This window comes from Thalassophryne amazonica, chromosome 11, assembly GCF_902500255.1.
Source record: "Thalassophryne amazonica chromosome 11, fThaAma1.1, whole genome shotgun sequence".
Classification (NCBI taxonomy): Eukaryota; Metazoa; Chordata; class Actinopteri; order Batrachoidiformes; family Batrachoididae; genus Thalassophryne; species Thalassophryne amazonica.
This window is the reverse complement of record NC_047113.1, coordinates 29,908,298-29,935,936: the sequence shown is the minus strand read 5'-3', so window position 1 is coordinate 29,935,936 and position 27,639 is coordinate 29,908,298. Positions and strand designations below refer to the sequence as shown.

The 27,639-nt window shown below is 41.1% G+C and overlaps 1 protein-coding gene across 1 annotated transcript in view; it reads right to left on the bottom strand.

The window, feature by feature from the left end:
• LOC117519815 (protein diaphanous homolog 1-like) overlaps positions 1-27,639 on the bottom strand; it is a 307,697-nt gene that overhangs the window by 57,784 nt on the left and 222,274 nt on the right. The window contains exons 19-20 of the mRNA XM_034181058.1: positions 8,856-8,951; positions 8,611-8,705 (exon numbers count right to left, since the gene is read on the bottom strand). Coding sequence (XP_034036949.1) covers positions 8,611-8,705; positions 8,856-8,951 — 191 coding nt within the window. The remainder of the gene's footprint in view (positions 1-8,610; positions 8,706-8,855; positions 8,952-27,639) is intronic.

Here is a 27,639-nt window from a genome sequence, read left to right as displayed (position 1 = left end):
ATATTGTTCACAAACCAGTCTAAATCTGTGATAGTGAGCACTTCTCCTTTGCTGAGATAATCCATCCCACCTCACAGGTGTGCCATATCAAGATGCTGATTAGACACCATGATTAGTGCATAGGTGTGCCTTAGACTGCCCACAATAAAAGGCCACTCTGAAAGGTGCAGTTTTATCACAGCACAATGCCACAGATGTCGCAAGATTTGAGGTAGCATGCAATTGCCATGCTGACAGCAGGAATGTCAACCAGAGCTGTTGCTCGTGTATTGAATGTTAATTTCTCTACCATAAGCCGTCTCCAAAGGCGTTTCAGAGAATTTGGCAGTACATCCAACCAGCCTCACAACTGCAGACCACGTGTAACCACACCAGCCCAGGACCTCCACATCCAGCATGTTCACCTCCAAGATCATCTGAGACCAGCCACTCGGACAGCTGCTGAAACAATCGGTTTGCATAACCAAAGAATTTCTGCACAAACTGTCAGAAACCGTCTCAGGGAAGCTCATCTGCATGCTCATCGTCCTCATCGGGGTCTCGACCTGACTCCAGTTCGTCGTCGTAACCGACTTGATTGGGCAAATGCTCACATTTGCTGGCATTTGGCATGTTAGAGAGTTGTTCTCTTCACGGATGAATCCCGGTTCACACTGTCCAGGGAAGATGGCAGACAGCATGTGTGGCGTCGTGTGGGTGAGCGGTTTTCTAATGTCAATGTTGTGGATCGAGTGGCCCATGGTGGCGGTGGGGTTATGGTATGGGCAGGCATCTGACATGGACGAAGAACACAGGTGCATTTTATTGATGGCATTTTGAATGCACAGAGATACCGTGACGAGATCCTGAGGCCCATTGTTGTGCCATACATCCAAGAACATCACCTCATGTTGCAGCAGGACAATGCACGGCCCCATGTTGCAAGGATTTGTACACAATTCTTGGAAGCCGAAAATGTCCCAGTTCTTGCATGGTCGGCATACTCACCGGACATGTCACCCATTGAGCATGTATGGGATGCTCTGGACCGGCGTATAAGACAGCGTGTACCAGTTCCTGCCAATATCCAGCAACTTCGCACAGCCATTGAAGAGGAGTGGACCAACATTGCACAGGCCACAATTGACAACCTGAACAACTCTATGCGAAGGAGATGTGTTGCACTGCATGAGGCAAATGGTGGTCACACCAGATACTGACTGGTATCCCCCCTCAATAAAACAAAACTGCACCTTTCAGAGTGGCCTTTTATTGTGGACAGTCTATGAATGAATGAATGAATGAATGACTGAATGAATGAATGAATGAAAACTGTTTATTTCGAACATTTGATACAACAACAATTACAAGATAGATCAGTAAAGACAACAACAAAAAAGTTCCTACTGTGTACCCAACATGTCCGAAAAGGGGTAGGGTGAAGCATCAGCTTATTTATCCCTACCCCTTCTTCCCCACAACCAGCAATACCCTTTGCCACATATATACATACATATATACATACATATATATATATATATATACATACATATATACATATATATACATACATATATACATACATATATACATACATATATACATACATACATATATATACATACATATATATACATACATATATACATACATATATACATACATACATATATATATATACATATATACATATATATATATATATACATACATATATATATATATACATACATACATATATATATATACATACATATATATACACATCAACATACATACACACATACACACATATATACACACATACATATATATACACATCAACATACATACACACATACATATATATACACATATATATACACAAACATAAATATACACCTACACATACCTACTTACATACAAAATACTACATATTTACAAGCCGAAGCAAAAAACAAAAACACCCTAACCCTCATTACCCTTCCTCCTCCCTATACCTAGAAAAAAACATATTTTTGTACCGCTGTTTGAACTGGTTCATGCTTGGACATTGCTTGAGCCCCACTCCCAATCTGCTCCACATCCTCACCCCACAGACAGAAATACAGAAACCTTTTAATGTTGTTCGTGCCCACTGATGCTTTAAATTAAATTTCCCCCTCAGACTGTAATCCCCTGATCTGTTAAAAAACATATTTTTAATATTTGCTGGAAGTAAATTGTTTATTGCTTTATACACAATTTGTACTGTTTGAAAATGAACCAAGTCTGTGAATTTTAAGAATTTGGATTGTAAAAATAGTGGATTTGTATGATCTCTATAGCCAGTATTATGAATAATTCTTATAGCTCTTTTCTGCATTACTGATAGTGATTGTGTTGTACCTTTATAAGTATTACCCCATACCTCTGCACAGTACTGTAAATATGGTAAAACCAGTGAGCAGTAAAGAATGCGGAGTGAGTTGTGGTCCAGAATATGTTTCGCTTTGTTTAGAACTGAAATGCTTCTTGACAGTTTACTTTGTATATGTTTTATATGAGTCTTCCAGTTTATCTTATCATCTATTATCACCCCCAGAAACTTATTTTCATGTACCCTTTCAATATCTACCCCCTCGACTTGTAACTGAACCTGTATGTCTGTATTACAATAGCCAAATAACATGTATTTTGTTTTACTTAAGTTTAATGATAATTTGTTTCTGTCAAACCATATTTTCAATTTTCCCATTTCTATACTGATCCTCCTCAGTAACTCCTGCAAATCCCCCCCTGAACAAAAAATGCTTGTGTCATCTGCAAATAATACTAATTTTAATATTTTGGAAACATTGACAATATCATTTATATAAATTAGAAACAGTTTTGGACCCAATACTGACCCCTGTGGGATGCCACAAGCATTGTCCAAGCATGATGATGTATATTCCCCCAATTTCACAAACTGTTTTCTGTTACTTAAGTAGCTTCTCACCCAGTGCAACACCAACCCCCTAATCCCATACTGTTCAAGTTTACTGATTAATATGTCATGATTGATTGTATCAAAAGCCTTTTTAAGGTCTATAAATATTCCAACTGAATGTAATTTGTGGTCTATGGCGTTTGTAATCTCCTCAACTGATTCTATTAATGCAAGTGATGTTGAACTATGTGCTCTGAATCCATATTGACTATCAGTAAGTAATTTATGTTTATTTATGAATTTGTCTATTATTGAATAACTTTTCTAATAATTTGGAAAATTGTGGAAGCAAAGAAACAGGTCTATAATTTGTGAAGTGGTGTCTATCCCCAGTCTTATACAGCGGCACAACCTTAGCTATTTTCATTTGATTGGGAAATTTACCGGTTTGAAATGATAAGTTACAGATGTATGTTAATGGTTCTACAATCCATTCAATGACCTGTTTTACCACCACCATATCAATTTCATTTAAATCGGTAGATGTTTTATATTTACAATTATTCACAATGTCTATAATTTCTTTTCCATCCACTGCTGTGAGGAACATTGAACAGGGATTTCTTTCTATGAGATTATTATCCCAATCCTCAGGTTGGGAATCAGGAATTTTTTCTGCCAAGCTTGGTCCAATATTTACAAAAAAATTATTAAAACCGTTGACTACCTCATCCTTATTTTCCTTCTTGACATTATTATCAATGAAATACTGAGGGTAACTCTGTTTTTTATTACAATTTTTGATAATGCTATTTAATATATCCCATATTCCTTTAATATTGTTTTTGTTATTATATATGTTACTATAATATTCCTTCCTACATACCCGTATAATATTAGTTAATCTATTTTTGTATTTCTTATATCTATTTTCTGCCTCTTTAGTCTTTAGTTTTATGAATTCTCTATACAGTGTATTTTTCTTATTACATGCATTTCGTAACCCTTTCGTCATCCATGGTCGAGCTTGGATTTTTTGTTTTCTGTAGTCTTGTTTAATTGGACAATTTTTATCATATAATGATGTAAATATTTGTAAAAAAGTTTCATATGCACTATCAACATCACTTTCACTGTATACCTTTTCCCAGTTTTGCTCCTGTAAATCCTTCTTTAGTGTGTTCATGTTTTCCTCTGTCCGCACTCGCCTGTATTTTATTTTCTCCTCTGGCTGATTCCGCCGATGGTTTCTATTATAAACGATGAAAACTGGTAGATGATCACTAATGTCATTAATAATCCACTCACAGTGTTATTCTCAATATCATTGCTGAATATATTATCAATTAAGGTAGCACTATGGGATGTAATTCTGCTTGGCCTGGTGATTTTTGGATATAAACTCATACTGTACATTATACTGATAAATTCATCTGTTATTTTATGCTTATTTGGATTGAGCAAATCAATATTTAAGTCACCACAAATGAACACAGTTTTTTTTATTAGTTTTTGAGAACATTTTTCCCATACAGTCAGTGAATGTTTCAATACAAGATCCTGGTGCGCTATATATACAGCTGACTAATACATTTTTGCTTTTTTCTTCACATATTTCAATAGTTATACATTCTAATAAGTTATCAATCACAGTTGTCATATTGTCTACTATTTTATAATCCACGTTCTTATCCACATACACAGCCACTCCTCCTCCACTCTTATTCTTTCTGTTTACACAATTAAATTCATATCCATCCAGTTCAAAATCCATTCCTTTATCTTCATTGATCCATGTTTCTGATATAGCAATTATGTTAAATATTTTTTTAAACTGACTTAAATATTCTTTAATGTTGTTAAAGTTTGCATATAGACTTCTGCTGTTGAAATGGATTATTGATCATTTGTTATCCGTTTTAATGATCCGATTAAACTGTTCATCTGTATAACAGCAACAACTGTCATTGATATTTGAGAATAAATTATTGTCCAGGTCTATATCGTGCTCCAAGTCCAGTACATTGTGGTCTGTGTATTTAAATGTTCTCAGTTCTACTTTTCCATGATCAGCAATCCTTTGAGTTATATCCTTCTTGTCTCCAGATGTAGATGAATAGGTAGTAGATGAATAGGTTCCTCTGGTCTGTGTCATGGTGTTGTGATGTGTTTATGTCCTCATACCTTATTGGTCGTATTTGTCCAGATCCTCAATGTTCCTGATTACCATAACCTTCGCTTGTTCTGGTGTTCCATTCAATTTGATAAATGTTTTGCAGTTGGATGTCCATGTCTGTTGAATTTTTCCCTGCTTTTTTAAGAAATGAGCTTTCCTGGCGATGTCTGCGTTTCTTTTGGTCAGATGTTCATTGATGAATACGTTTGTTCCTTTAAGTTTCCGTCCCTGTTTTAACAATGCCATTTTATGTTTTCTGTTGACAAACCTCATTATAACTGCTCGCTTGTCTCCATCCTCTCTCCTGGGCAGGGGGTGGCACGCTTCAATGTTATTACAGTCCATTTGAATACCTTTAGATTGCAGGAAGTCTGCCACCTGTTGTTCCACTGAGCTGGCCTCCTGCTCACTGGCCTCCCCTCCGCTGTCTTCTGACACCGCCCGTGCGTAGGATCGAGGTTTAATATGAATTCCTGTAATAATAACGTCGTTCATCCTTGTGTACTGTTCCAACTCCGCAACACGGTTCTCCAGGTACACCAGACGCCGGTCTTTCTCGGCATTCTGGATCCGGAGAGCCTAAGGCACACCTGTGCACTAATCATGGTGTCTAATCAGCATCTTGATATGGCACACCTGTGAGGTGGGATGGATTATCTCAGCAAAGGAGAAGTGCTCACTATCACAGATTTAGACTGGTTTGTGAACAATATTTGAGGGAAATGGTGATATTGTGTATGTGGAAAAAGTTTTAGATCTTTGAGTTCATCTCATACAAAATGGGAGCAAAACCAAAAGTGTTGCGTTTATATTTTTGTTGAGTGTATATTTAGAGAACAAACAATCTTTTCAATTGTAAAAAAAGAGGTTTGACCACTATCACATCATCAACAACAACATCAACATACCAAAACTATTAGATCAACCCCAAAGCTAATGCACTATTATATAATAGGACAGCAGGTTGTGAAGAGTTGATGAATAACAAAATTTAATTTATGATATTTACATCATAATGAGCAGCCTATATGCAATGCGCCATTGGAGAACACAGGCTCTATGCCCGCTTACTGGCTGATTGAAAAGGTGCTGCCCCATCAGCAGTTAGAACTACATCACTTTTTCAAATGATCTGCATAGTGCCATTGTGATACAGAAAACATGCGTTTGCCTGATACAACCCCTGGCAAAAATTATGGAATCACCGGCCTCGGAAGATGTTCATTCAGTTGTTTAATTTTGTAGAAAAAAAAAGCAGATCACAGACATGACACAAAACTAAAGTAATTTCAAATGGCAACTTTCTGGCTTTAAGAAACACTATAAGAAATCAGGAAAAAAATTGTGGCAGTCAGTAACGGTTACTTTTTTAGACCAAGCAGAGGGAAAAAAATATGGAATCACTCAATTCTGAGGAAAAAATTATGGAATCATGAAAAACAAAAGAAAGCGCCAACACATCACTAGTATTTTGTTGCACCACCTCTGGCTTTTATAACAGCTTGCAGCTCTCTGAGGCATGGACTTAATGAGTGACAAACAGTACTCTTCATCAATCTGGCTCCAACTTTCTCTAACTGCTGTTGCCAGATCAGCTTTGCAGGTTGGAGCCTTGTCATGGACCATTTTCTTCAACTTCCACCAAAGATTTTCAATTGATTAAGATCCGGACTATTTGCAGGCCATGACATTGACCCTATGTGTCTTTTTGCAAGGAATGTTTTCACAGTTTTTGCTCTATGGCAAGATGCATTATCTTGAAAAATGATTTCATCATCCCCAAACATCCTTTCAATTGATGGGATAAGAAAAGCGTCCAAAATATCTGCAAGCTGTTATAAAAGCCAGAGGTGGTGCAACAAAATACTAGTGATGTGTTGGAGCATTCTTTTGTTTTTCATGATTCCATAATTTATTCCTCAGAATTGAGTGATTCCATATTTTTTTCCCTCTGCTTGGTCTAAAAAAGTAACCGTTACTGACTGCCACAATTTTTTTTCATGATTTCTTATAGTGTTTCTTAAAGCCAGAAAGTTGCCATTTGAAATTACTTTAGTTTTGTGTCATGTCTGTGATCTGCTTTTTTTGTACAAAATTAAGCAACTGAATGAACATCCTCCGAGGCCGGTGATTCCATAATTTTTGCCAGGGGTTGTACATTATGATCAATGCTAGGCAAGTGATACACATCATGTACACTCTACACCTTTATTTTTAGAAAATGTGCAAATGTTTAGACATACATGTACAAATTGCAAGAAAAGACAAAGCTTGATATTTTACCCAGTAAACTTTTAAAGTTTAATTTACAGCCTTCCAGTAAACTTTTAGAGTTTCATTTACAGCCTGTTGTTGAAAGCTCTCTGCTAAGAGTGAAAACCTTCATTCCAAGAAGGAATAGGCTGTATTCTGATAAGTATTATATCATAGTGATTGTGTATAAGTTTTATCAAAATTCATGTGGACTCATCAGACCACAGCACACTTTTCCACTTTGCATCTGTCCACTTCAAATGAGATCAGGTCCAGAGAAGGCAGCGGAATTTCTGGATGTTGTTGATGTATGGCTTTTGCTTTGCATGGTAGAGTTTTAACTTGCACTTGTAGATGTAGCGACGAACTGTGTTAACTGGCAATGGTTTTCTGAAGTGTTCCTGAGCCCACGCAGTAAGGTTCGGTAATGCAGAACTACCTGAGGGATCGAAGCTCATGGGCATTCAATGTCGATTATTGGTCTTGCCGGTTATGTGTAGAAAGTTCTTCAGATTCTCTGAATCTTCTGATTATATTATGAACTGTAGATGATGGAATCCCCAAATTCCTTGCAATTGAATGTTGAGAAACATTGTTCTTCAACTGTTGGACTATTTTTTTTCATGCAGTTGTTCATAAAGTGGTGATCCTCACCCCATCTTTGCTTGTGAATGGCTGAGCCTTTTGGGGATGCTCCTTTTATACCCAATCATGACACTCACCTGTTTCCAATTACCCTGTTCCAAACAGGTGTTCTTTGAGCATTGTTGCTCCTGTCCCAGCTTTTTTGAAATGTGTTGCAGGCATCCATTTCAAAATGAGCAAAAATTTGCACAAAAACAAAAAAGTCTGTCAGTTTGATTATTAAATATCTTGTCTTTGTGGTGTTTTCAATTGAATATAGGTTGAAGAGGATTTGCAAATCATTGTATTCTGTTTTTATTTACATTTCACACAACGTCCCAACATCATTGGAACTGAGGTTGTAATACACTCACCACAAGTGTCCAGTAGCATGAAAAAACCCCCTGCCCATCTCATCGGTAAATCCACTTATTAAACTCGGGGTCTGAGGCTCCGAGCTTCTCAGGGGTTTTGAACGCAGCCTTGATGGATGCCACTATGACTAATCATGAGTGTTTCATTTTCAGTAGTAACATACAGAAGCAAAATTCCAATTGCAAATTAAAACGGTCACTATCCAAATAACTATGTACCAGACTGCACATTGTCATTTTATTATAGTAAATGAATGACTACACAAGGTCTTACTGTGTATATACCAACAATGAGGCAGAGCTAAGTGAAATACCTGAACCATGGAGTCTGTGATGATTTTTTCATTAACTTCAAGGATGGCACACTTAATCTCTTCATAAGGAAGACGGAACGATCCCAGAAAAATGGCTGAGAAAGGAGAAAGCATAAAAATCACACCTACAATATAGCCAACTGAACATGTTTGATGTTGGCAAATCAATGCAGTGCACAAAAGTTATTTAAAGAACAATGGTGTTTGAGTCTTATAAACAGAGGTGAATACACTCCTGAACTTACAGAGGTTCTGTGAAGACTTTGCATCTAGAACCTTTAACTCCTTCACCTTCTTCTTCTGAGCCTGTTTTTCTTCTCCACCAGCCTGCTCCTTTTTGGCTTCAAATGTGAAAAGAAAAACACAAACAACAGTGCCAATATTTAGAGAAGGCAAGAAATAAGAACCAAGCTCATCATATGATTTTCTTAAAATGATAATTTCCTTAAATATTACAATGAAGTAAGGTGATATGACTTGAAATAATGTGGGAATGGTGGTGACATTAACAGGGCAATGTCACCCCCCCCATAGGGATAGAGCAATGCTTCTCAATCCTGGTCCTCAAAACCCAAACTACTACACATTTTCCATTTTCTCAACAGCTGCCTGAAGAATGGAACACACCAAAACATTGAATATCTTGTTTTCATTCACGACCACAGGCAAAAGTTACTAATTTTCATTACTCAAGTTATTTTTAATGATGGTATTTTTCATGATGGTGATGTTGGATGTCGGCAATGATGATTATGAAGGTTATGGTGAAGATGATGAGTGATTATGATGGTGTGACTGAAATGCTAATTTAGGAGTTCTGGTTATGTTCAGGTTCAACAAGGTTGCTATCTGAAATATATTCATACAAAAATTTATCATGCACACTCTGGCCCAAATAACGTCAGATTCCATCATTTAACTTTAATGTTTACAAAATTTCCCAGGAGGCGGACTCCCCCAGAACCCCCCCACCCCAATGTGGACACGCCAGTGCAAATCAGTACCACAGTGTGTCAATACATGTTATCTGTTTCTAAGTACTTGGTTGCAATCATGGCATCTCAATGGTGAATTCACACTGTGATGGTCAGCCATTTGTAATGAATAATGGAATTGTGCAATTGCCCAACCTTATTTTACACCATACTGTATAATAAATCCGATTATCCTTAAACTACAACTTTTGAGAACAAATGTAACAATCCAGAAAGAATACTGGTCTTCACAGACCATTTCCTAGCATGTTTACGTAAATCTTATTAATTTGATTCTCTGTGCCAAAATACTTTATCTGAGTTTTTCCCCATCTCAGTTATCCCACCTTGTCTTTCCTCAGCAGTGCTTCCCAACCCCAGTAGGTCACATGCCAAGTCTACTAACAGCTAAAAAAGTCAGGATGTGAAAAACCCACTACCCACATTGTCTCGTTCACACGACACTGTAACGTTCTCCATGCCGAAAAAAACAGCAAATCATTCTATCCATCCATCCATTCAGCCAAGCAGTGCTTTGTGTCCATGTGAGAGGCCAGTCAGCTGAACAGTCTGTTAATGAGCCCGGGCCATTTAATGAGCTCATCTCTCCATTTATCCACAAAAGCACTGAGTCAGTCAGTGAACTGTGGCTTGAATGAAGGTCCAATGTTCAACTTTTTCTCTTTACAACACTATAAAATCAACAGAATCACAACTGATTTAATTTTGCCTTAAACTATAGAGGAATTTAATCAGTTTCAAGTATGTTTTATTTTTGACTATTTGGTGATTCTTTGTCTCATAGGCATAAGGAGTTGTGAACAATCACTCAAATGAAACAAAAATACCACTGTCCGCCCCCAGTCCCCACTGAGAGCAGGAAACTAAAGCAGGATGTTAACCATGACACACACACACACACACACACACACACACACACACACACACACACACACACACACACACACACACACACACACACAAGGAAAATCCATCACAACAGCTGGAAGAAAACAACACAAATATCATGACAGTACGTGAGGATAAGAGACGGTGAGAGAGAAAGGTAGTCTAACGGTGACCTAAAATACATAAAAATCACACTCAGCACCTCCACAGACAAATCAGTTTCACACAATCACATGAAATGTATGTGCTACAGTGCAGATAAAAGACTTATCTGGATAAGTGAGTCAGTCTGGAACAAGACCTCAGCATCATGCCAGTAGGTCAGTGTGTGCGTGTGTGTGTGATGTAAGGGTGATGCAAAGCTGATGGCGGAGCATCTGTGTGTGTGTGTGTGTGTGTGTGTGCGCACACACAGTAAGAGCTACAGTACCAGCTACCTTCTAGCCAATGGCGTTAGACAGAGCACTGCTGACATCAGAGCTGATTCATAAAATGGGGTCTGGTGTACAGATTGCAAAATGGCTGCTAAGGGCCACATGCACAGCCGGCTCATTTCATTTATGAGTCTATGGCACCTCTACTGGCCTCTATGGAATACTACACCATGTTGCACATGGTCACTGTGGGGGAGGAGAAGAGATGACTGAGGGGAAAAAAAAAAAAAAATCTCCATATGTTCAAAACCAGACAGACAAAACAGACTCATAAGTACAGACAAACATACTCTGGAGAGATGACATCCACGTTTCACTGTCCCAGGTGCTTCACAGGTCTCAGGTCACACAAAGAAGACTTTTCCCCCCTCGAAAACAAATTACTAAGACCACTTGGGGGAGAGAAAAAAAAAACTGTGTTTTCCTGGACCCCCCCCCCAACAGCTGCTAGGCACTAAGAGATTGGGGGTGGGGGGTGCACATATATGTGTGTACAGACACATGCATGATGTGAAAGAAAGAAAAAAAACAAATTCTTCCATTTCAGGCTTCTGTTTTCAATTAAGTGGGAACAGAAAAAGTAACAAGACGGGAGGGGTGTAGAGAATCACGAGGTGCCAAGTCATGCAGAGTCAATGTGTAACTAAATGTGTGTGTGTCTGTCTGCACAAAAAGGAGTCTGTTTATCAGTCAGTAGACCCAGAATGTGTCCTTTACTACCTCCCTGTTTCCCTTCCTCCCTCACTCCCTAAAAGGAGAAAATGCACGCTGGAGGAGGTGATGGCCTGCCAGGATTGGAGAAAGAACACAGGAAAAAGAGAACAGACGGAAAGAATTAAACACACAGACACACATGCACACACGCACAATGGTTAAAATCAGACAAAGACATCCATGAACACTCAGAAGTATAGTTTCATCTCTCTGACAAAGCATCAGCTTTTTTTTCTTTTCATGTGGCCTATTCATCCAGTCATCACCACTCAGCTTGTGAAACACTGAGCTCTATTTTTAACCCACTAAAAGCTTACAGATGGTAGACTCTATTGTATATCTATGAACCATGGCTGCTTTTCATGGGCCCTCTGGTGGTACAACAGGAGAAAGCACATGTACAACTTAATACAACTTAAAACTTTTTTCCAGGCAACATTCCAGTGCCTGAGATTGTCTTGGCAGGAAATGGGGTGAGGGTTTAGAATTTCAACAGCAACATCTGTGGGGTGAGCTGTTCTTTGCAAAACTGGCTGCAGTTGCTCAAGACAAAGTCCCACACAAAGGGAAACTATGTGCCAGTATTAAACACCAGCAAAAATAAATATAAAAAAATGAAAAGATAAAAACAAAACAATAAGTTGTTCTCATCAATAAGAAATTGATGAGAACAACTTGTGGTGTTTATTTAGCAAAGATTATGAAACAAATGCTACAGTATCTGAACTAAAAATGAACAGAGAGAAAGAAGGGAGAGGAGCGGAGTGAGGCATGGGCTTCTTTGACTAAAGTAAACAGAAGAAACCCATGGCAGACAGGACAGCTGTTACTTTGGTCCCTTTAAACTTTAAATGTCCAACATTCTGTCAGTCCCTGTATAAGAGTGTGTGTTACAATGCATGTGTGTTTGACAGAAGAAGAATAAGTGGGTTTCCAAGGTAACCTCAGGTCTGAAAGAGGCCCTTCATCCTGTTTTTCACTGTGAAAGGAAATGAGAAGAAAGGAATCCTGATTCTGTGTGTGTGATTGTGTGAAAAGGACCAGATGGCAGGGTGGGGCAAGGAGGAGGGGTAACGGGGGCAGGATGTAGGAGGGTCAGACTGGAAGGGGTGGGCCTGGGGGAGGAGCCAAGACTTGCTCCCTTGCGCACCCCTGGTGCATGAACAGTGCAACTGCAGCTATGATTTTCTTAACTGACCAAAGTTACGCGTTTCTATATTATATTATTTTCCTTATAAATATTGTATCTAAAAAAATACAATATTTATAGTTAAAACGCCAGACATCTGCAAAATGTGCATCCCATTATGATTTGTTCATCAGTACTTGGCTCAGCTTTCAATGACACTTTCAACAAAGACCAATGACTTTATGAAACTGCTTCTAAGCAAAAATATAAAGTTCTAAAATCTAAACAAATTATGAGACCTTGCAAAAAGTATAAATTAATGTTAATAATGTTTAAAATTTAAATTTAATCTTTATATTTACACAGTTTACAGTGTTTAAAGATGTCCTACATGGTGTCAATGACTTACAATAACATGCACTTATTTTTTCTTTCAGATCAATAGAAACAAATAAAAATGTTTCACTATTTCACACGTTTTTAGAAGCCCATTCAGTAATTTTAACAGAAGCAATTTGACTTTTAGTGTTAAAAAAAAAACAATTATGCTGTTTCTCAATTCAACACTACTTATACTATGTCTGTCTTTACTTGTCCTTAGAAACAATACTGACACATAAATTAAGAACAATAAATAGGAAAGAATTAAAAGAGCTATTTTCAACACCTTTTAATTATACAACAAATTAAGAACAATAAATCACTGTTGTCACATTAATACATTCTTAATCAAAAATGTTATAATTTGAGAGGTTTAGATTTCCTTCCAAAATTAAAAGACCTATTGTTGCACAACTATGTAATTATACACCATTTAAGGAAAATAAAACATAATTCTAGCACATTCTGAATCTAAAATGTCTACATTGGTGATGTTTAGATTTTAGACTTTTCAAAACAGATTTATTTCCAAACTATTTTCTCTGCTTTTGGAAATGAGTAATTTAATAATTTAAAACTAATCCCTAATAATTGGTGTTCAACTGTCATCCGGTTAAAATATTAAAATCTATGTTGTAGTAATCTGTCAGGCATCTTCACTGAAAAGCCTCCTAACATTTTATTTCCCATGTTTCTTTCCTTCACCTAACACAGAGATAAAACAAATCACTTTCATGTTAATTTCTGTACACGTTTAGCAATTACAGGATGAACAAAGTGCGGATTTTGCAAGGAAGTGACTGTTTTTAATCATGGAGTCACACTGCCCTCTACTGGACAGCCCCATGTACTGCACATCTGGGGTGCATGGTTGGCAATAATCCCAACAACTGGGTACACTGTTCATTATTTTCACACTCCATCACTTCCTCATCATGCACACTATATGGCTGTGTGTGTGTATATATACACCAAAGAAAGAAAGCACTCAGTATGTGTACATGTGACTGTAAGGGGTACAAACAAAAGACACGAAAGAGGTAGAGAAGAGTCTATGAGTATTTTTCAATAGAAATGGAGGGGACAGAGGGGTGGAGAGCACGAGTGTGTGTGTGTGGGGGGGGTGTTATTCTCTCAGGGCCATTCTGACCTCTCTCTGCTCTTTTGGCCATGAAGGTCTTCAGCGATGACGCACACACGGCACGTAACAGCATCACTAATGAGGTGTGTACACACACACACACACACACACACACACACACACACACACACACACACACACACACACACACACACACACACACACACACACACACACACACACACACACACACACACACACACACACACACACACACACAGAGGGAATACGCTGCCTGCATTGTTGATAAGGTGCGCGATGGTCGACACACCAACAAAAGTACTACCTTGAACTCAGATCTGCACTTGCTGAAACCACACAAACAGCTCATAAATCCCCATTCCAAACAACAGGCTAGAGAGACTCATGCACACGTGCACGCACACACAGTGAGAGGTGAACTGCCATGGTGTGCTTATTAAATCAGTCCTATATCAGGCAGTCTCCTTGGGCCAGCAGAAAAGATTTACTACAGCAATTACACTGGCTAATTACAGAGAGACAGGGATCTTGAGAGTGAAAAGAAGGGAAAATCAAATCAAAGGGCAACAAACAAATAAAGGTGTGAAAAGTGGCAGCTGATTAGAGAGAAAAATAAAGAGGAAACAAAAGATGAGGATGTGACCTTGAGCTCTGATGCTACAATCCTGAATATGGTACACAAACTCACATTGCAAAAGCACACAGGTAACAACAAATACATACAAAGTGCAAAATGCCAATCTGCTGTCAGTGTGCACCTGACTGTCAAAGTGAGTGACTCCATGAGTGAGGGAGTAAGTGAATAGTTTTACTGGGGTACACTGGGGCTCTGTGTGGTACTTTGGTGTTTGTTATTCACAGATCCTTGTGCTGTACTGGCCTTCACAGCACAGTGCTCCCTCTAAGGGCAGGAGAGTGAATTACATCAATGAACAGTAGCTCAACGTTACGCTACATATCAATCAAACCCGTCATCCTTGCTGTTGCTGTACACTGTTCATGTAGATGTGCATGTGTGTATCTCACAGATAAGACTGCCTTTCTGAGAGACAGCTATTAAAACTCACATCTGACTATTTAGTGTGAAGAAATTGATAATTACTAGTCATGCTTCATTGATTGCCCTGAGGGATATAGATCTTACAATGCCACTGTACCTCCAGTGAACAGGGGAACTTCAAACTTTATAGAGTTTCTGGACTGAGTATGGATTTATGGTCTTACTCATAAATATTTTATCCTGTCGGACACTTGGACTAAGGCTCTGCAGTTAAATGATGGTTTTTCTATTCACAGTGTCAGCTACTTGCCAAAGAGAATGACATTTCCTTGTGCTACAATAACTGCTCCTATGACAGAATGTCTAATTTACATGAATACAGACATAGAAATGAAAACTTATGAAATGGATCACTACATTAAAAAAGTTAGATGAACTATAAATCACACATGGACTGCATATGGCCCATTTTGTCCAAGGCAAAAAGGATAAGATGCTGTGCTCCTGTTGGCCGTCAAATATTCATTATTTCGTTATGGAAAGATATGAGACAGAGAAGGAGTGGGAGCACAAGACAGAGATAGAAGGTGGGGGGGGGGAGAGCACAAAAAGAGCATAAGTGATAGAGAGGCACTTTATGAATACAAGAGGCACTGAGTTATGGAAAGCAAGATAGATGAAAGGACGGAGAAAAATGAAGGTCTACACGGTGTCATGCTGTGGAGGACAGTTAAAAGCTCGTTGCCGAGAAGCAGCACACGCACTTCTTCTGTTAATCCCAGAGTTTGTGTCCTCTCGTCTCCAACCATCCATCCATTCAGTCGTCTATATCTCCGCTTCAGTGATGAGGACAAAAGAAAGCACTCACTCATCCCCCCGTGTCTCTTCGGGCAAGGCTCCCAAACCTGATTAGCAGTTGTGACTTGACAGAATGGTGGAAAGATAGCATGGCTGCACACATGCACAAGTATACAGGAGTGGGTACGCACACATGCAAACATGGACACAAATGTGCCAAAGACGATGACCAGGGCCAGTTTTGCAAGGTCTAATTTCCCCTTGGGCAAAGCCCAGAGACAATGAGAGGTTTGAGTGGAAGAGGGAGTTTTGCCCTTTCTAAAGTCAGCCACTGCTCACAGGATGGAGAGAGACACACAGAGACACACACACACACACACACACACTTGAGCAAGAACATGTTTCTGCAGGTAAGAAGATGGTTTTACTCTGGTGCTTATCACTACAGGTTTTTTCAGTCAAAGCAACTAGACCAATCCAAGGGAACTAGAGAGGAGAGCAAAAATGAAAAGATTTGAAAATGGCAAAAATGAAGAGAAGCTAAATGAGCCAAATAAACAGTGAGGGGGAGTGACTGCAATGAGACACAATACTGTTGGAGTGAGACTGGACCTCAGTCAGGGTAACAGATTAGAATAAGAAGTGAGAAACTAAGAGTCCACACAAAACAGTGGGAATGACAGAAAAATGCAGTCATCATAACAGTTACACAAATCAAACAAGCAATTCACAAAGAATTATATGTACGTATATATCATATTTTGAGTTTAATCAAATAAAACATCAATATTCTGCAGTTGTGGTTCATAATGCAATGAATGCAGTAAATATTTTTTTATTTATGCACATCACACTCTCTTTGTTGTAAGGCTTTGGGAAAACTACTGCAGGTGGTTCAGCTACATCAATAACACTGGATCACAGTCAAACTAAGTAGCTGGAGGGGGATGACAGCCGTGATCTGGAAAACTCTACTACTGAGTGGGAACCTGGGATAAAGTCTCTCTCTCACCAAAGAGCTACTGTGGTGCTGCAGGGTTTTGGTTTGTGAGATAGTCAGAAAACTCTTCTACTCCATCAGAAAAGTTAGAACTAAACAAAAGAAATAAGCAGACAGGCAAACATGCAAATCCTCCCCTCCAACATCTGTCTGCTGGCCTCTCAGGAATTGGCTGCAGTTGAGGCTACACAAGAAAAGATACACATGCATGCACAAACAAAAACACACAAGTACACACCTAATCCCACCATGTGCTTAGTGAGCCACCAGGGGATGTGCTGCCAATCAGACAGCTATGTGAGGTTATGTGAATGAAAACAATCAAGGAAAAACAGAAAATTTGGCTTGGAGACATGCGCTTGTGTGAGAAAGGAAGAGACAGTCACAGAGAAGGGGGTGTGCTAATTCAGATTATTGGTCCCTCTAGGAATGCAGTGGTTGAGGTTTTCGTGGTCTGCTGTAGCTAAAATTGATGGATAACTCAAGTGGCTTTTTCAGCTAAATAACTGAGGGACATTTTCAGTGTTTTATGGCTATTTATTGAACACGTTTTGATGTAAGGATGAAGTTTCTGTGATTCATTTGTCAATAGCTACTTCAAAGTGGCAGGGCACTGTCATGAATTTTGGAAAAAGGCATAAAAAAACCTTGGTCTCTGGCATTTCAGAAGATGTGCAACTTGATTAATTGGGTAAGCCTCTGCACAGTAAATTTTCCTGAAACTGTAAATAAAGTTTTTGAAGATGGATTTTCCAGCATTTTTGTCTCATTTTTTCAAAAACAATGACACCACACGATGCATCAGAAACATACTGTATGACCAGCTTTTATACAACAGAAATATCTCATTTTTAAATCACAAGCATTTTTCTTATGGAGTTTCTGGCTACACAGGTCAGATGTTGGAGCATATGCTATTACCACACAGCGCTGCATCCACTACACTACAGAACTACCTTGGGTCCCGGGTGGCAACCACTTAGAAAACAGTTTGATCCCCAACCTCTTGAAAGTGACCATCTATCTGCACCATCACGTACAACTAGACATGGGCCGATAACCGGTTTCACGGTATATCGCGGTATGAAAAAGCCACGGTATCAAAACCACTAAAATTTTCCGCTATACCGTCCCTACGGTATGAGCGGGTTATGAGAATGCTTGACAGGCAGAGTGGCAGCAGCCGCTGCCGCCCCTCCCCCTGGCGCGCACCTGTCTCTGTTTACAAACAGGCAGCTAACGTCAGTTAGCTCTGCATCATGGCTGAAGGAGGCAAAGCCTGCGCTGAACTTTTCCCTCCATCTAAAAGGACCAAGTCGGCTTTTTCGTTTTGTTTTCTGTGGAATAGCCCTTCAAGCCAAAAACAGTGGCAACAAACCACCGTAGCTATGGCCTGTGTCGGACGCGGAGCGATTCAAGATACCTGCAAAGGATTACATGGAAGGAGTAAACTTTATTTCATCTTTGAAACCACTTAGAAGTAAAAGCGGTGGACTTGAGTCATGCTTGTGGTCATCCAAATTTCTGCCACAAACATGTCAAGAAGGACAAATACATCTATTCCAAGCACTTTGTCGGTGAAGCTGCTTGTGAATGTATCTTTAACCACAGACTTGGTTACATGAAAAGCAGTTTAAAAATAGTTTATCAGGGCTGGACAATGTCTAATTAATTGATATATCATGAGGTGTTATCACATCTTGGATGAAATCAGACATGCAGCAGTGGCCTACTCACAAAGTAGTGGGTTGTACTGAATAGCATGACCAAGTGCGAGGTCCAGAGACATGCCTTCACGGCTGATCTGACTCCTCACCTTGGCACTCTTCATGTTCGGCTCCCAAATGATCTGCACAGCTAAATGGTAAAATGGTAAAAGGACTACATTTATATGGTGCTTTTCCATCTGCATCAGACGCTCAAAGCGCTTTACAAATAATGCCTCACATTCACCCCGATGTGAGGGTGCTGCCACACAAGGCGCTCACTACACACCAGGAACAATATGGGATTAAAGACCTTGCCCAAGTGTTGTGTGTTGGGGGGGGCGTGGCTGGATGTTTTGGTGTTCTTTTCTTTTCTTTGCTCTCCAGGTGGCATGAGGGCTGATTTGTCTGTGAAGAAGGTGCTGGCTGAAGAGTCTTCACCCTCATCAACATCATGGAAAGCACCTGTGATCGGTGCTCACGTGCAACCTGGACGACTTGCAGCTGAAGCAGATAATTGGATGGCGTTCTGCATTTAAGTCATGTGTGATTCAAGCAGAACTGCCGGGAAATCGACCTTGTGACGTTCGTTTGTGAGACACTGAGGACCGCGCCTGGGTTTGACACATCGAGCCCGTGAAGCAGGGAGGGGTGAGGACACATGCTGTCAGCACACACGAAAGGTAATTAAGTGTTTAGGTACTTGTTGATAGTAACTTGGTGTTTTGTTACACAGTATACTGGAATTGTAAAGAGAATTGCGCAGTTTGCTTCTCACTGCTGTGGCGTGAAGGATAAGTGATCCTCCACTTGTTGTGAGAAGCTGCTCATTTGCATAAAGTAAAAAAAAGGACACTGACCTGAGTGTGTTGCTGGCAGCGTGTGTTTATTGGAAGATATAGTTGTATCTGTTGACTTACCTCACCGTCTCTTTGCTTCACAGAGAATCAGTTTGTCGTGTCCACCTGGGGGGTGTTTGGCGGTGGTAGGAAGTCCAGGAGCGTCGGCTTTAATCCTTGCGGGCGCTGGAGAGCGAGCCACGAATCACTCCACCAGAGGGACGTTGTTTTTTATGTTTTTACACTTTTAAACACAGGTGTATAATAAATAGTTTTTGTTTGGAACCGCTTTCTGGTTATTTTTAGCGCTGGGTCCTGTCTGACGCAGGTTCGCTCCTCAATCCGCGTCGACACATAACAGAATTTCCCGGCCATTCCATAATGGACCCAGCGGCAGAGGCGGTTCCTTTTGCCGAAAAGATTCAAGAACACTTGGAGAAAATATGGGAGCAATTACAGCACCTCGCAAATCAAATTAAACAAACAGACGCCCGTGTTACGGAGCTTGCAGCTCAAGCCGTTCCGCTTCCTGCAGCGCCAGCTGCGGCATCATCGATACCAAGGCAGATAACTCCGTCACCCAAAGATTCGGTGTTTGAACCGATCATTTGTCATCCGGAGCCCTATGCGGGAGACGTCGAAGCTTGTGCTTCGTTTCTGATGCAATGTTCTCTGGTTTTTGCTCAGCGACCGGCTTCCTTCTCTTCTGATGGAAGTCGTGTTTCGTATGTGATAAATTTGCTCCGAGGTGACGCCTTAGCTTGGGTCACGGCGTTGTGGAGTAACAACTCGCCATTGTTAGGGTCCTTTAAGGATTTCTCCCGGGAGTTCCGACTGGTTTTTGACCATTCGGTGAAAACGAATACCGTTGCTCAACGGTTGCTGAATCTCAGGCAGGGGAGGCGGAGTGCGGCGGTGTATTCCGTGGACTTCCGGATTTTTTCTGCTCAATCAGGTTGGAATGCCGCAGCATTACGGGGCGTGTTTGTAGACGGGTTAAATGAGTCATTAAAAGACGAGCTGGCGGTCCGTGATGAGCCAACGATTTAGACGAGCTAATATCGTTGGTGATTCGTCTAGATGATCGGATGAAGGAGCATGGACGCGAGAGAGGACGCCCATCAGAGCGGTTTTTTTTTGTCTCGGGGCTTTCCCCGACACAAAGCTGGGCCGCCTCTTCTTCGCCCCACTGAGGCTCCTCCGACGGGACCTCCGGCTCCTCCTATTGACGAGCCCATGCAGCTCGGACGAGTCGAGATTCCTGTATTGCCCCGACACGTAAGCGTCAAGAGAAATAACGGTGACGTAACTCCAAGTGTTCTTGGACAGGCAAAAGAACCCACATAAAAAAAAAAAAAAAAAAAAAAAAAAAAAAAAATTTTAGCACACGTAAATGTTTTGTTTTCTTTAATCAGGGGTTATACTTGTTTGGGGAGGTAGGGGCGTATCTGGTGGAGTGACAGGCGGTTGGAAGCCCGCCTGGGCTCACTTACCTGTCAATTTTGTATGTGTTTTTAGGTATTTTCTGTTTGGGTTGTTGGGTCGTTTTTGTTTTGTTGTTTTTATTTCTCTACATTCCTAACCCCACCCTCACTTGCCCTTAGACCGCTTGTCTTGTGGGTTGTGGGGTGGTGCAGGTTGGTCACGCTGAGCATTCTCAGAAGACCTCTGCACCTAGGGGGGGGGGGGGTGTTAGAGGCGTTCTTTTTGGTTTGGTTAAGGCCCGGTTCCACTCCAGCCTCGGTGAGCCGTTGGACCGATTGTCATGGGTGTTGCCGGGGTGTGGTGCCGCGGAGACATGCCTCAGTCGGAGGGGTGGGCCGATCTGTTGCCGTCTGCCATTTCGGTGGTTCCACCCCTCCCGAGTGGCTGGGGTATGGTCAAGTTGGGGCGCCGGACGTATTTCCGGTTCTCCGCTGCGCTTTGGGGTTGGAGCTGGGTTAGTTTTTACCTGTTCCCTTCTCCGGCTTAATATTTTGAGCTGTTCGCCAAAATAGAGCCGCCAAAGAGCTCTGGGAGGGACCTGGGGTCTTTCGGGGTGCCGGGGAGGGCAACGGGGTTTATGGTCGTTTTATATCCCCCTGGGGTTGTTTTTGGTTGTCCTCCGGGGGTTGGTTTTTGGTTTTATTTTGTTTCCTTCCGGGTTCCGCCTCCAGGGTTGATGGGACGGTCCTCTGGGGGGGGAATTGGCTTGGGACCGACCGGCCAAGTGTGACCGGATCTGGGGTTCCGGGGTTGTGGGGAGGGTGCCTCCTGGGGTTGATGATACGGTCCCCTGGGGGGCACCGTTTCACTCCATGTATACCTGGGGACCTTTGTGGGATCACGGTTTTGGCTGTTCCTCCTGGAACTGGCAATGAAGGCCTTCTGAGGGGGGGGGTTGGGCTCTGCAGGTCATTCTGGGGGGGTTGTTTGTTATTTTTCTTTTATGCATCTGCGTTTGTACTGTGTTGTGGGACTGTGTTGGGTTTTTGTGTTTGGGAGTTTTTCTTTTCCTCCCGGGGTTTGATGGGACGGTCCCCTGGGGAGGTTTTGGGTGGGTTTTATGTTTTTTTTTGTGTGAGTGGACTTGTTCTGGGGAATGTTTTGGGGCTTTTGTTGATTCCAGCCGGCCTTCCAGCTGCGGTGCCTGTCTTGCCGTCTGCTTCCTGACGTGGACCCCGGAGGGAGGGGCTGTTCTCGGGCCTGGTCTGTTCGGTCGCCGGGAGGCTTCCCGTTGATGGGGGGGTACTGTTGTGTGTTGGGGGGGGCGTGGCTGGATGTTTTGGTGTTCTTTTCTTTTCTTTGCTCTCCAGGTGGCATGAGGGCTGATTTGTCTGTGAAGAAGGTGCTGGCTGAAGAGTCTTCACCCTCATCAACATCATGGAAAGCACCTGTGATCGGTGCTCACGTGCAACCTGGACGACTTGCAGCTGAAGCAGATAATTGGATGGCGTTCTGCATTTAAGTCATGTGTGATTCAAGCAGAACTGCCGGGAAATCGACCTTGTGACGTTCGTTTGTGAGACGCTGAGGACCGCGCCTGGGTTTGACACATCGAGCCCGTGAAGCAGGGAGGGGTGAGGACACATGCTGTCAGCACACACGAAAGGTAATTAAGCGTTTAGGTACTTGTTGATAGTAACTTGGTGTTTTGTTACACAGTATACTGGAATTGTAAAGAGAATTGCGCAGTTTGCTTCTCACTGCTGTGGCGTGAAGGATAAGTGATCCTCCACTTGTTGTGAGAAGCTGCTCATTTGCATAAAGTAAAAAAAAGGACACTGACCTGAGTGTGTTGCTGGCAGCGTGTGTTTATTGGAAAATATAGTTGTATCTGTTGACTTACCTCACCGTCTCTTTGCTTCACAGAGAATCAGTTTGTCGTGTCCACCTGGGGGGTGTTTGGCGGTGGTAGGAAGTCCAGGAGCGCCGGCTTTAATCCTTGCGGGCGCTGGAGAGCGAGCCACGAATCACTCCACCAGAGGGACGTTGTTTTTTATGTTTTTACACTTTTAAACACAGGTGTATAATAAATAGTTTTTGTTTGGAACCGCTTTCTGGTTATTTTTAGCGCTGGGTCCTGTCTGACGCAGGTTCGCTCCTCAATCCGCGTCGACACATAACACCAAGGGCCCTTAGTGATTTTTCAGTCAGGGATTTGAACCAAGGATATTCTGGTCTCAAGTTCAATGCCTTAACCACTAGACCATCACCTCCCACGATGTTTTTAGCACACAAGCAAAGAAGCGGTTCCATGCTTAGTTTTGGCACTCTCTGGCTGGTGCTCCTTTAAGTAAATAATCATCAGTCCTCAATTTGATGTCCGCAGAATTCTTTCACAAGCTGCTATTAAGTTTTCTCAAGTCTTTTGGAAATGGAGGTGATGTTAGCTAATACTCAGATGGGGTCTACACTCAACAATACATTACAACATCTTCTGACTAAAAGTGGTACTACTGTCCACCTTGTTTCAACCAGCAATTGAATATATCAATTTTTGGACTTTTTAAATTAATTTTATATAGTATAGTTAAATACTGCGATATCTTTATACATTTTTTCCCACCCTTAGTACACACACAGGAAAGCAAACACACAGACACACACTGACCACAATATGTGGCTCACAAATATCGATCTTCAATAACAGGTTTATGTAAGATAGAGATGTATGGTCTACGCCAGAGACTCCGAGCAGGAACATGGATATGGCTCTTGTGCAGCTTTTCTGTAATATGCTGCTGCATTTCATTTTTTCCAGAGTGTTCCACAAATTACCTAATGGACCTAACATTATTTTAGTAGCACTTGTACTATATCCAACAAGCATATAACTGGGTTTCAGTTCAAAACCTCCCTCTCTCTCACACATCATCAACTTCACCTGTTGGATGAGGCCATTAATCAGTGCATTTAACAATTACGGCACATAAGTGGTATTAGCTGTTTAGGCTGCCCTTCAGTGTGGTATTACTATGATTTGGCTAATACAGTTTAACAAAGGAAAAGCTTTAAAAGTTACAGTTTGATGAAGTGATCCAGCTGCATCAACAGCGGTTGTTTCTTTAGCAGCACAAAGTTGCCTCAAGGCGTTTGACACAAGTAAGGTCGAACGTTAACAACCCCCAGGGCAAGCACACAGGCAACAGTGGTAAGGAAAAACTCCCTCTGATGATTTGAGGAAGAAACCTCAAGCAGACCAGACTCAAAGGGGTGATGCAGGCTCTCAAACTGGACGTATGAGTAAAAATACTGGTCTTTATTACAGGCAGGGGGTTCAGTAACAGGAAGGCAGTCCGCGGAGCAAAAGTACCAGGCAGGGGTGAGACAGAGGACGTGGTCAAAAATAAGCAGGGTCAGTACACGAGCAAACTGGGTTTTCAGAGCTGAGGCAAAAGCAGGATCTGGTATGCAGAACAGAATCAAAACACGGCTAGAGCAAAAACAGGATGAGACGAAGTGCTGGTAAGTGATGAACATCAACAAATAAGCAGTGAGGGAGTGAACAGACACAGTTTAAATATGGAAGGTGGTGAAAGGGAAACAAGATGCACGTGAGGACTAAGGCTCTGGAAAGGGGGCGTGGCTGACAGATGAGGAACAGGTGCAAGAGAGTGAGGGAGGAAAACGTAATGCAGACAAAACAAAAGAACTATGACTGGAAAATTAACGGAAGAAAATGAGATGTACTTAAGGCAGACAATAATAAAAGTGAGCAAAAGAAAAGGGGAAAAAAAACTAGGAAATAATGTGACTAATCAATGTGGAAAACCAGGAGATCAATAATAATAAACAAAACTGGAACAGAACTGACACTGAATACAGTATAGAAATAAATACAATGACAATACAAACTAACTAAACAGAAGTCATATCTGATTTCATAATCAGATATGAAATATTGAAGGTAAACAATAAGCAAAACCCGAGACTAAAGCATAATGTAAAGAATGTGAAAAGCTAAACCAATACATAAATGACTAATAAAATAAAAGATAAGAAAGAATGAAACTAGTGACAGAAAGAAAAGCAATAAATGACTAAACCAAAAATGCAATACATGAGAGAACCAAGAATACAATAAAGAACCAAGACCAGGAACACAGAATAATACATAAACATGAATAATCAGAAACAGACAAGAATGAAAATAATCAAGTGGCAAACAAATGAAAACAAAGTCAAGAACGGGCTAAACTGAAGGAAAAGAAAAGGGGACGAATAAGACAGGAACCCAAACAAGACAAAAACATGACAACCGGTTACCATGACAATGGGTTCGCAACGCATATTTTCGTTACAAACAAGGAAGCAAAAAAACGCGATAAAAAAAAAAGTCGGACATAAACATACCCCATAAATATCTCAACAGCATCTGAAAAAACATGCAGATTGAAAGCTTACCAGCTAATGACCGGACCATCTGTTAGCAAGTTCTGCATGGAAGTGAAGCGAACAAGTCTAACTACGAGCCATCAGCAGCTTTTATATTTGGGCGATGCTGTAAGTTTGTGTGTTTATATAAATAATAGCCATATAATAAATGAATTATTAACTTCGCTTGCTCGGTCTGTGTGGGGATATCAGACCATGTTTTTCACACGGACCTCACTAACACTTGGTCCGTACTGACAATGCGTCGGCCTGATATTTCCCTGTACAGACCTCGCGGTCGGTTAATAATCCTTTATTATTAATTTATTTTTTTGGCTGAACACTGCAAATGACATTCATTTGATTTATAGGACTATCTCAGGTACTCCCCGCACATGAGTGTACACACACAGTGCCAAGATATAGGCCTGCAGGATGTAGGCCTGCCAGGATGGAGGCCATCTTTCAAACTCCCTCTTCTTTAGTTCATTTGATAGTGACCAAGGATAAAGCAGAGTATCCACAAACCCAATACATTAAGTATCCACATGCATACCGTATTTTCCGGAGTATAAGTGGCACCAGAGTACAAGTTGCACCTGTTCCTATTGAAAAGGTAAAAGCCTTATATAAATCACACCAGAGCATAAGTCACACCTTTTTCTATGCTATGCGGTCTTTACTTTGGGATTTTTGTGCATTGTTGTACTGTATTTTTTTTTTTTTTTTTAACTGCCATTTATTCTTTTATTACTGTTGTTTATTTTGTTCAGTGCTTTGATTCATGGGAAAGTTCAATACAAATAGCTATTATAATTAATATATTGTAATATATTAACAAACTGTTTTGTCAATTGTGTCGGTAGCATGGCCCAAGCAGAGGGTCACCCCTTTGAGTCTGGTCTGCTTGAACTTTCTTCCTCAAATCATCACAGGGAGTTTTTCCTTACCACTGTCGCCTGTGTGCTTGCTCTGGGGGTTGGTAAGGTTAGACCCTACTTGTGTGAAGTGCCTTGATACAACTTTGTTGTGATTTGGCACTATATAAATGAAGTGAAATGAAATTGAAATGAAATACAATTACAATTAGTAATAAACTTGTGAATTTCCGGTATATAAGTTGCACCAGAATACGAGGTCTGTTCGAAGAGTATCAGACCTTTTTATTTTTTTCAAAAACCTGATGGATTTGAATCACGTGTGTTTGCATGAGCAAACCTTGAACCTTCGTGCGCATGCGTGAACTTTTTCACGCCTGTCGATTGCATCATTTTCTGGTAAGCAGCCTTTGTGTGGGATGTGTGCTGTGCGCTCGGCGTTTTTTCATTTCAAGGAAAAAGACAGAACGACTGGAGCAGCACTGCATCAAATTTTGCCAGAAACTGGGCGACAGCCAGGAGGAAACCATTCAGATGATTCAGACGGCTTTTAGTGACTTTTCAGTCGTGTGACTATCTGAGAAATTGTGGAAGAGGTGGGCATGCCACAACATGTCCTGTGAGACTTCAACACAAAGGCGCTTTTGCTCCGTCGTCGGCAGCTTCATGCCGAAGCCATCGGCATGATTTTCACCGCCAAATCTTCTGTCACAGTAGAATGTTCCGGAAAAGTGCTGATGTCCACCTATTCCGCAATTTTCAGATAGTCACACGGTCCTGCATCACCACAGCGTTCACTTTGGAAATGATCAGGTCATTTCAGCGTGTTGATGGCCGACCGGAGCGTGGCTCGCTCTCCACAGTTGTGCGGATGTGTTTAAACCGGTTGTACCGCTCCTTAATCTGTGTGATGCCCATAGGATCGTCACAGAAAACCGTGTGAATCTTCCGAATGGTTTCCACCTGGCTGTCGCCTAGTTTCTGGCAAAATTTGATGCGGCGCTGCTCTAGTCGTTCCGTCTTTTTCCTTGGAATCAAAAACGTCGAGCGCATAGCACACGTCCCACACAAAGGCTGCTTACCAGGAAATGACGCAATCAACAGGCATGAAAAAGTTCACGCATGCGCACGAAGGTTCAAGGTTTGCTCATGCAAACACACGTGATTCAAATCCTTCAAGTTTTTGAAAAAAATAAAAAGGTCCGATACTTTTCTAACAGACCTCGTATAAGTCACAGGACCTCCCAAACTAGAAAAAAACCTGCGACTTATACTAAGGAAAATACGG